The sequence below is a fragment of the Hemitrygon akajei genome, chromosome 3 (assembly GCF_048418815.1).
Source record: "Hemitrygon akajei chromosome 3, sHemAka1.3, whole genome shotgun sequence".
Taxonomy (NCBI): domain Eukaryota; kingdom Metazoa; phylum Chordata; class Chondrichthyes; order Myliobatiformes; family Dasyatidae; genus Hemitrygon; species Hemitrygon akajei.
The window spans coordinates 193,517,855-193,527,877 of record NC_133126.1 but is presented as its reverse complement, the minus strand read 5'-3'; the positions used below and the strand labels follow the sequence as shown (position 1 = coordinate 193,527,877).

The following is a 10,023-nucleotide window of genomic DNA, read 5'->3' as shown; positions in this document are numbered from 1 at the left end:
ACACAATACTACAATGCTACAACCACTACATCTAAGAAAAGTTGTGCTGGCATTGGAGAGGGTCCAGTGACGGTTCACAAGTTTGATTCAGGGAAGGAAATGGTTAGCAAACGAGAGCCGTTTGCTGTCTCTGGGTCTGTACTCGCTGGAATTCAGAAGGATGGGGGGTGGGGGGGGGGTATCTCATTAAATCCTTTCAAATGTTGAAAGATCGAGACAGAGTAGATTTGAAAGGGATGTCTCCCCGGATGGGGGAGGGGGTTCTGTAACAAGAGACCACAGCCTCAGGATGGAGGGTCGCCCGTTTAAAACAGAGATGCGGAGTCATTTCTATCGCCAGAGAATGATGAACACGTAGAATATGTGACTACAGGCAGCTGTGGACGCCAGGTCGTTGGGTGCATTTATAGCAGAAGTTGATATGTTGTTGATTGGACATGGCATCAATGCCGGAGAATGGGGTTAAGGAGGGCGGGAAAGGGATCAGCCATGATTGAATGGCGGAGCAAACTCGATGGCCAATTTAATTCTGTTCATCTGCTTTGCTGTCTTGTGGTCTTAATGCATATGGCATTTCTCATAGATAACTATGGGGTCCTGAGTCTCTTTGCAACCCATGCCAATTCTGGTCAACTCTTCTTTTCATCATGTTCGTGAAAACGTTTCCAATTAAGTTTTGCGTTTTTTGTAAATTTCTCACAAATTCGCTGTATCTTTTAAACTTGCAACTTTTCTTACTTAACGCCGTATACTTTTTTTTTTAGAAATATAATCTACAGTGTTTTGGTCTGCTCGCTGACTAGGTGTAGGGCACGTTGTTCCGGAGAGAAAGATCCATTTAATTCTGCCACCTTACAAAAGGATGTATATTTTCTTGGGCTATTACGTATCTAAGCTATTTGGAAAGCTATTCTTCGATATCTATCTATCGCTTTTTTGATGATACATTACATTCTCAATGTTTGAATCATGCAGCCATACATAAATAGGGAAAGCAATGATAACCTTAAATTTTGAAACGGTTAAAATTTATTTATTGTACGGTAACACTACAAATACATTCAAAATATTTCAACAATATTTCCCAATTACAATCTTCAATGGCAGTAACTTCGATTAAGGAGAACAATTGAACTAAAACATGCACGACTTTACATCTGAAGCTGCCTTCATCAAAATGTCATTACACCTTTATCATCTTTTATTTTATTGTTTATCTGCACTGCAGTTGTTTCTGGATCTTTTACACTTTATTCTGCATTATTCTTCATTTGCCATGTTTTGCCCCGCTGCTTTGATCTGCCTGGATAGCATGCCAGACAAGAATTTCACTGCATCTCGGTACATATGACAACAATAAATTAATACAAATATAATAAAACAAATGCTACATGATACTTTTTACGATGACACTTTCTCCATCAAATGTTTCTTTGTATTTCTCTCCGGCTTTAACAATATAATGTAACATTTAGGCGCAAAGATGCAGAAAAGTAAGCCGAAACTGGAAGCCAAAATTGCGAACACTTCCACGGCCACAGTGTACTTTCCGGGAGAACTGACATAAGCTGGAATGAAAGATATCCAAACAGCGCAGAATATCAGCATGCTAAATGTGATATATTTCGCCTCGTTGAAGTTATCCGGCAAATTTCGTGCCAAAAAGGCAACGGCAAAGCAAACCAATGACAGGCAGCCAATGTAACCCAGGACGCAGTAAAATGCTACTTCAGACCCCACATTACACTCGAGAAGGATCACTTTGTTCGAATAAGCCATATTTCTGACGGGTATGGGTGGGGATTTGATGAGCCAGACGGTACATATTAAGCACTGTAGCAGGGTAAGAAGAAACACGGTCAGGCGTTGCTGTCGGGGACCAAACCACTTGGCCACGTTATTACTGGGCAGTTTCGCCTGAAATGCCATCACCACAACAATCGTCTTGCCCAAAACACAGGAAACACAGAGGACAAAACTAACGCCAAACATGGTGTGGCGTAGCATACAGGACCATGGTGACGGCTCGCCAATAAATGAGATTGAACAGAGGAAGCAAAGGGTTAGTGCGAAGAGAAGAAGGAAGCTGAGCTCTGAATTGTTGGCCTTCACGATCGGAGTGTCTTTATGGAGCAGGAAAACGCCACCTATCGTGGCAGTACTGCAACTTCCAATCAGTGCCAATGTGGTCAGAATAATCCCCATCACCTCTGCAAATGAGAGAAAATCATTTTGCTTCTGTATGCATTGGTCTTGTCGGTCGTTGGACCAGGAATCGATGGGACACCTCATGCACTCAATTGAATCTTGAAGGAGAAAAGTGTAAATTGATTTATTGAGCGGACTGGAAACACTTGGGAACACTTGAACAATGAGGATATTATCTGTCCATACCTGTAGTGTTACTAATCGCCCCTTGTGCGCACGGAATGCAATCAAAGCAACAAATTGGCTGTCCCTTGCGAGCTGCTTTTCTTGTTCCAGGAGAACAGCTGTTGGAACAAACTGCCTTGGGGACCTCGTAGCAAAGAACGACAATATGTTAATGCCCTACTTTTCTAAGAAACATCACTATGGAGGAAGCAACAACGACAGAAAACAGATTTGAGGTGAGCGTAGAAAGATATGAAACATACCCCACGGCCATCTTGTTCACACAGAAATTGCGGAGTATATGAATAAGCTTCCAAAGGAAGTGATGGACGCAAGGAGAATAACTACATTCACAATGTACGTGCTCATGTACTTGGATGTATTTGGAGTGGAATAAAATTTTAGGTGCATGTTTGCCATATGCATGCGGATATAACAAAGTTAGATGGGGATGATTCTGTGTTGCATCACTCCATAATGTTCTGAATTTATCTACCTTAGCTGATATTACATATGCCTTGATATGCGAGGAAATAAATGACGCACTTATCGTGAAAACTTACGCGGCTAATGAAGGGAAAGTATAAACGCATATCACCGTTCTCAACAATATCTCTTCTTGGGAAGAATCAGCTGTCACCCTGGTAATTGGAAATTGCCGAAAAATGTTAGTGTGTTATGCCTGCCGTAACAGCATCCATCACGAAACTTGAGACATTCGTGTTGTTACCACATTCCAGTTGCTAATGGCATTTTATCTATGCTGATATATAATCGGGTGATAATATGCTGTCTATGCCCGGGAACCAATCGTGGGTCAACTCTGCCGTGTCGGAATGGACCCAAAGTTCCATCGACAGGGTAACCACACCGCCACACTATTGCAAAGAAATAGCTTAAAAACACTTAAGTCTGATCTCAAAGAACAATTACAAATAGTGGAGGCAGTGTGTGTGTGTGTGTGTGTGTGTGTGTGTGTGTGTGTGTGTGTGTGTGTGTGTGTGTGTGTGTGTGTGTGTGTGTGTGTGTGTGTGTGTGTGTGTGTGTGTGTGTGTGTGTGTGTGTGTGTGTGTGTGTGTGTGTGGCAGAGAGACAGCAATAAACAATTAGTCAGATGGACAGACTGAGACAAAGAGAAATTCATACGCCCTCCGAAGCAATAAAGTTATCATTGTACGGTGGATTTGAGTTTAGGAGATTTATGGAATCTCTTTCTTCTGTTGGGATGTCCATGCATCGGCCGTACTTAACCTCGGCCGGAGAGATCTTCTGATGTTTAATCACATCATGAAACTGAATCATGTTGCTGTGTTATGGAAAGAGAGTTGGCACGTAAACTTATAAAATATCTTGATAGAATTCCAGGTATTTATTATTTTTCGCATATTACCTCTCTGCGACTTCCAATCCATACTACCGATCCCTCATTGATTATGACTTGTTCATCCGAAGCTGCGGATCCATCATAATGTCCAACTATCAAAACAGCGGCATTTCCCTCCCTATTCACCTGCCAGTTGACAATGTCGTACGTAGCAACCGAGTCACCGTTTACATCGAAATGTATCCTTTCCCCGACCTTACTTGAGAAATTTAGTGATTGCAAATAATGCAAAACCTGCCAGAGGAAGACACAGACGGTAGAACCTTGCATTGGTGACCTACTGATAAGCAAATACAGATATTTTTAATTGATGAACAAAATGTATTTTGCGTAAAACTGGAACAGTACACAACTAATACTGACGGAAGTCAGCAGGACAACAGGTAGTACAGTATCCATGGTAATGTACAAACAGTGGCGTTTCGGGCCGACTGCCTCCATTATGACTGGAAATGAAAGGGGAATATCCCAGAATGACAAATTTGGGGGTAGTGATGGGAGAAGATGAAAGCTGAAGCCAGCTGGAACAAAGAGGGTCGGGGGTGGGGAGGGGGCGGGGCGGATCGGTGATTGAAGTAAGCAGCTGCGAGAAATTTAATTGCATTGTGTTCGTATTAATTGATCAAATATACGTACCTGCCACGGCTGAAAATGTGAAATATTTGCACAAGACTGGTTGTCAAAAGGGCCTTTGCCACTTTTACAGGAAAACATATTGTGAAGTGCATGGGCTATAGCATAAGTAGCCTCATAAACTTTGTTGGTCACCCGCAGCTGAGATGTGTCCGTGTAGCTGTTAGACACAGCCTTTAGGTTCTCCGTCCCTGTACATTGACGAGGCTGAGCAGTGGCCGTTGTGATCCCTGTGTTGTTATCTATTTTTTTCAGGCTACAACCGAAGGTCTTTTCCCAAAATTCTTCAACTATATCATTACCAGGATAGGCAGACGGGTGAAGACCCGTTAAGAAGTTTTTAAACCCCGGGATATTCACGTTACGTACGGCAACCCCAATGGCCCCAGTAACGAATCTTTTGGTCTCCTCTGGAGGCACAAGCCAAGTGGTGATCCAAGCCTCACTGCCCACCCACTGAATGTCAGTAATATTTTGTCGAACAATTTCACGCAACAAAATGGTCATATCGCCTTGACCAAGAAAAGCCACCACGACTTTCGTGGAAGCTGTTCTTATAACGTGGGTAACACGTAGTAACCTTTCTCTGGAATACGTCCTGTGGAAAGATTCGGAGAAGGCAATGCAAACCCCAAGTTTCTGAACCGTCTCAGTGAAGGCCTGCATGCCAAAGTTTCCGTAATCGCTGTCGCTTTTCACCGTTCCAATCCATGTCCATCCAAACCGCTTGACAAGTTGGGCCAATGCTTTAGCCTGGAAGTAATCGCTTGGGATTGTTCGAAAGAAGGAGGGGAATTTCCGCCGGTTGCTAAGACAGGCACACGTGGAGAAATAACTAACCTGGTCAGAATGCAAAAACAGAAACAGTAAAACAGTGAAATTAGTTCGATCGCGGTGGGTAAAGTCCAGGCAAAGACCAATAACTACAGACACTTTGCTACAATTGGCGTATTCCTAGCTTAGATTCATAGAGTTGTACAGCTCGGATACGGGCCTTCTGACTCAACTTTATGACATCCTATCTCTCCATAATGCTGGCCAGAATCGCCTGCTTTAGCCCATGTAACTCTAAACCTTTTCAATTCATGCAAAAGTCCTCATGTTCTAATTGTTCCATGCTCATCTACTTCCTCTGCAGCTCGTTCCACATATCCGCTGTCCTTGGTGTAGAAAGACTTCCTCTCAGGGTCCCTTTAAAGTTCTTCCACCCCATCTTCAACTGATTCCCCCAAATTCCTTATTGTCCCACTCTGGGGAAAATCACGCAATACATACCGAAAGTTGTGAAAATAGTCCAAAGTCAGCCAAACAGAGGGGATTGTACTGATGTCTTGCAGCAGACTGAAAAGCTTGAGCATGTAGATATTAAGAAATAGGATGTTCTGGAGCTTTTGAAAAGTATCAAGTTGTGTAAGTCGCCGGGACCGGATGATATGTACCCTAGGCTATTGTGGGGGGCCAGGGAGGGGATTACTAAGCGTCTGGCGATGGGGTTGTGGAAGTTGTTCATTTATCAAAGAAAGGGACTAGACATAGTCCAGGAAATTATAGACCAGTGAGTCTTGCCTCAGCGGTTGGTCAGTTGATGGAGAACATCCTGAAAGTCAGGATTTATGAACATTTGGAGAGGTATAATATGACTATAAATAGTCAGCATGGCTTTGTCAAAGGCAGGTCATGCCTTACGAGCCTGATTGAATTTTTTGAGGATGTAACTAAATACATTGACGAAGAAAGAGCAGTAGATGTAGTGTATGTGGATTTCAGCAAGGCATTTGATAAGGTACCCCATGCAAGGCTTATTGAGAAAGGAAGGAGGCATGGGGTACAAGGGGACATTGCTGGTGGATCCAGAACTGGCTTGCCCACAGATGGCAAAGAGTGGTTGTAGACGGGTCATATTCTGCATGGAGGTCAGTCACCAGTGGAGTGCCTCGGGGATCTGTTCTGAGAACCTTAATCTTCGTGATTTTTATAAATGACCTGTATGAGGAAGTGGAGGGATGGGTTAGTAAGTTTGGTGATTCCACAAATGTTTGTGGTGTTGTGCATAGTTTGGAGGGCTGTCAGATGTTACAGAGGGACAATGATATGATGCAAAACTGTGCTGAGAAGTGACAGATGGAGTTCAACGCAGATAAATGTGAAGTGGTTCATATTGGTAGTTCAAATATGATGGCAGAATATAGTATTGATGGTAAGACTCTTGGCAGTGTGGAAAATCAGAGGGTTTTGGGGTCCAAGTCGATAGCAGTTCAAAGCAGCTACGCAGGTTTATACTGTGCTTAAGACGGCGTACGGTGAATTGTGCTGCATCAGTCATGGAATTGACTTTAGGAGCCGAGATGTAATGTTGCAGGTATATAGGACCCTGGTCAGACCCTGCTTGGAGTACTGTGCTCAGTTCTGATCGCCTCACTACAAGAAGGATGTCGAAGCGATAGAAAGGGTTCAGAAGAGATTTACAAGGATCTTGCCTGGGCTGGGGAGCATGCCTTACGAGAATAGGTTGGGAGATCTCGGCCTCTTCTCCTTGGAGCGACGGACGATTAGAGATGACCTGATAGAGGTGTATAAGATGATGAGAGGCATTGATGATGTGGATAGTCGGAGGCTTTTTACCAGTTCTGAAATGGTTGCCACAAGAGGACATAGGTTTAAGGTGCTGTGGACTAGGTACAGAGGAGATGTCAAGGATAAGATTTTTACTAAAAGAGTTGCTGGCAACAGTGGTGGAGGCGGATACGATAGGGTCTTTTAAGAGACTTTTGTATAGGTACATGGAGCTTACAAAAATAGAAGGCTATAGGTAAACCGAGAAATTTCAAAGGTAGGGACAAGTTCGCAACAACTTTGTAGGCCGAAGGGCCTGCATTGTGCTGTAAGTTTTCTATGTTTCCAACACCTTTCCGGCGAATAACCAATCTGCACAGTCGGGATTAACGGGGCTTTGAGCTTTTATGTTTTCCGCAAGAGAGGCAAGAATGAAATTAAACTTAATAGAGATTTGCAAAATATGGCGCAGCACCTACGTGGAACACTTAATCTTTCACTTATTTGCACAATGTATAACTCCATATCACATCAATCTTACGTGAAACGCAATCTCTTCATCTGTGGTATGAAGCTCCCACAGTAGAGTAAGTATATCACGCCCATTCTTTTAGAAATACGGAATGATGGATAAATGTTAGCCTGCAATCCTGTAGTTTTTTCCTTGTATCTTCAACAGTCTCCACGAGAAAGGTTGACTGTTCATTCCCTTCACCGACTCTGCCTGACCAAGTAAGTTTCTCTAGCATTTCGTTTGTGAGACTAGTTTTTGCTGCTACTGCCTCGCACAACTGTTCGACCCAAAACTCTTTTGCTGTTTGTATGGGGTTTACGTGTTCTCCCTGCGGCTGCACTGCATTGCCCCCCAATAAAGTGTAACTAGACATGACGTGGACCAGAAAGTAGTTAATAGACGGGTAAGCGAATAGGTCGATTAAAGGAACGTCAGACAGAGGCGCGAAAAGTGGGGACAGAGTTATTGGTCGAATGTCATCATGAAGGGCATAATATGCCGAATGGCCACTTGCAGTGTGAGAGCGAGTATTCGATGTTGATATTGTATACAGGTATTATAAATCAAAGAATGGTCTTTCAATCTTAGAACACCACAACAGTAAATAAATTAGTATACTGCAGTGGAGATCATGAAAAAATATTTCACCAGCAAGTCATAAAAACACCGGGTCTTCTATCTAGAGTAACTGATGACAGCTTAAGAAGAGAATAATAAGACTCCATCAGTTAAAGACTGGTCTTACCATGGGGATTTTGAAAGGGCCTACTGTAGCCGCAACCGCCAAGGACTGCGAAGAAGCCGCATCAGCCACGATAGCAGGAACTAGTGAACGCGGGGGACAGGATCGCTGCGGGAATGTTGGGTCCTGTCCGTTTATCATTTCGAAAACAGCTTTCACTGAAAAGTGAGGCTGACTGCACGAATCATAAATCCTGTAGCCCAGTGTAATATTGGGAAGCAGAGAGGGATTCCGGTTTATCTCTTCAATCGCAAATATCATCGCCTGTGTGAAACGGAATTGTCGAAGTACAAAACTGTAAGAAAGCGGTTCACAGTTAATTAGTAAACTGGTAAATTTATGATATTACGTGTACAGTAAAAAAATCTTTGGTCTGCAATCCATACAGATTATTGCATTACAACAGTAGTTTCATATAGCACCAGGGAGGGCAGACCAAGGCGTCAGTGTCACGGAGTACAATGAAGGTAGGCAAAAATCCGCAAGCCCATAACAACGTACTTATGAGCTCGGGTCCACATTATCATACTAAAGGACCGTTCTATACTCTCATAAAAACGATGTAGAGAGTTGTTACATGTTTTCAGACCTTTATTTCTTCATCTCGATGGGTGGATGTGGTGAGAGGGGAAGAGAGTATACCCGTGGTGTGTGGGGTCTGATTACTGGTAGATTAGAACTAACGCACACCGACTGTTTATCTGCAATGTCTTTTCTTTTCAAACTATCTGGTACAATATATAATTTAGGCAATTTATGGAGGCAAATATTTGGTACTAGCACTCAAAACGCATTCATTCTTGTTGAAAGGAAATCAGTGACAACATGAAAAGAGAGAACATCAAATTAGTTTTAAGTTACAGAAAAAGTAGTAAACCCATCAGACGGCTCATTAAACTGACCTTTCACATTTCACCGCTCTAGGTCTGGTTTCAAATGAAAGTTCCGATTTCTCTGTACGGGAGTGCAGAGCGAATATTCCGCCAATGTCGATGTCTCCTTCCTTCGATAAACTGAACAAATCAAACAATTCTCGACGTTTACATATCAGGCTGCCAGCTGACACTGTAACAGATAACAATAATCCCCAAATCAGCACACAACACATATTTGCTTTAGTTCTGATTCTTGCTGACAAACGAACACGCAGATTTATATTGAAGTTCATGCTTGAACAAACGATGTTGTTTTTCCTGATTGAAGAAATAACTCTCAGGAGGGAATAAATTGGCATTTAATCTAATTTCAGACAGCGACAAAAATAAACGGAATTAACCGTGTCATGCTACCTGAAGCCTGCAAATCGCAAAACATGAAAAAGGCTGAGTTGATATTTTGGGAAAATGAACGTAACAGAATTGGTTATATCCAATGGATAGTGTTTATTGTGATCATAATCATTCCATCTCTTGCATTATTTCCCCAGTCCTACGGGTGATAAGCCCCACCATAACTACTTTATCATTTCTCGTTAGATTCACTTTATGTAGACATTCCTGTACCTTCCGATACTCTATGTACATGCAATCAATCCCTGTATATACACCATCTTATGTGTTTATATCCATTGCGCATTTTATTATTGTGTTCTTGATTTCATGTTGCACAGGATCCGGAGTAACGATTATTTTGTACTCCCTTACACTTCTGCGCTGTAAAGAATCTAGATTCAACAATCTGGAATCACGAATCACCTATTACAAAGCAATGTTAAAGGGAGCAAATCAATTGCGGAACCAGTTACAATGGCAGACATTCACAAAAGCAAATTCTGTTGCACTGAAATCAGATTCAGATTCAGATTCAGTTTATTGTCATTTAGAA

The 10,023-nt window shown here is 42.4% G+C and overlaps 1 protein-coding gene across 1 annotated transcript; it reads right to left on the bottom strand.

Moving 5' to 3' along the window:
• Window positions 1-1,401: 1,401 nt before the first annotated feature.
• Window positions 1,402-9,205, bottom strand: LOC140724509 (extracellular calcium-sensing receptor-like). The gene is made up of 6 exons (XM_073038954.1): window positions 9,102-9,205; window positions 8,203-8,494; window positions 4,394-5,230; window positions 3,764-3,991; window positions 2,395-2,518; window positions 1,402-2,306 (listed from the first exon to the last, which is right to left on the bottom strand). Exons 2-6 carry the CDS (start codon window positions 8,458-8,460, stop codon window positions 1,402-1,404), a joined length of 2,352 nt encoding a protein of 783 aa, XP_072895055.1. The 5' UTR covers window positions 8,461-8,494; window positions 9,102-9,205.
• Window positions 9,206-10,023: the final 818 nt, after the last annotated feature.

Excerpts from the sequence above, each read along its gene's own strand:
- LOC140724509 (XM_073038954.1), bottom strand. The coding sequence starts at position 8,460 with ATGATATTTGCGATTGAAGAGATAAACCGGAATCCCTCTCTGCTTCCC. Across the intron at positions 5,231-8,202 it reads GCCCTTTCAAAATCCCCATG|GTTAGTTATTTCTCCACGTG; the intron begins GTAAGACCAGTC and ends CATTCTGACCAG. Across the intron at positions 2,519-3,763 it reads GGATTGGAAGTCGCAGAGAG|GTCCCCAAGGCAGTTTGTTC; the intron begins GTAATATGCGAA and ends CTTTGCTACGAG.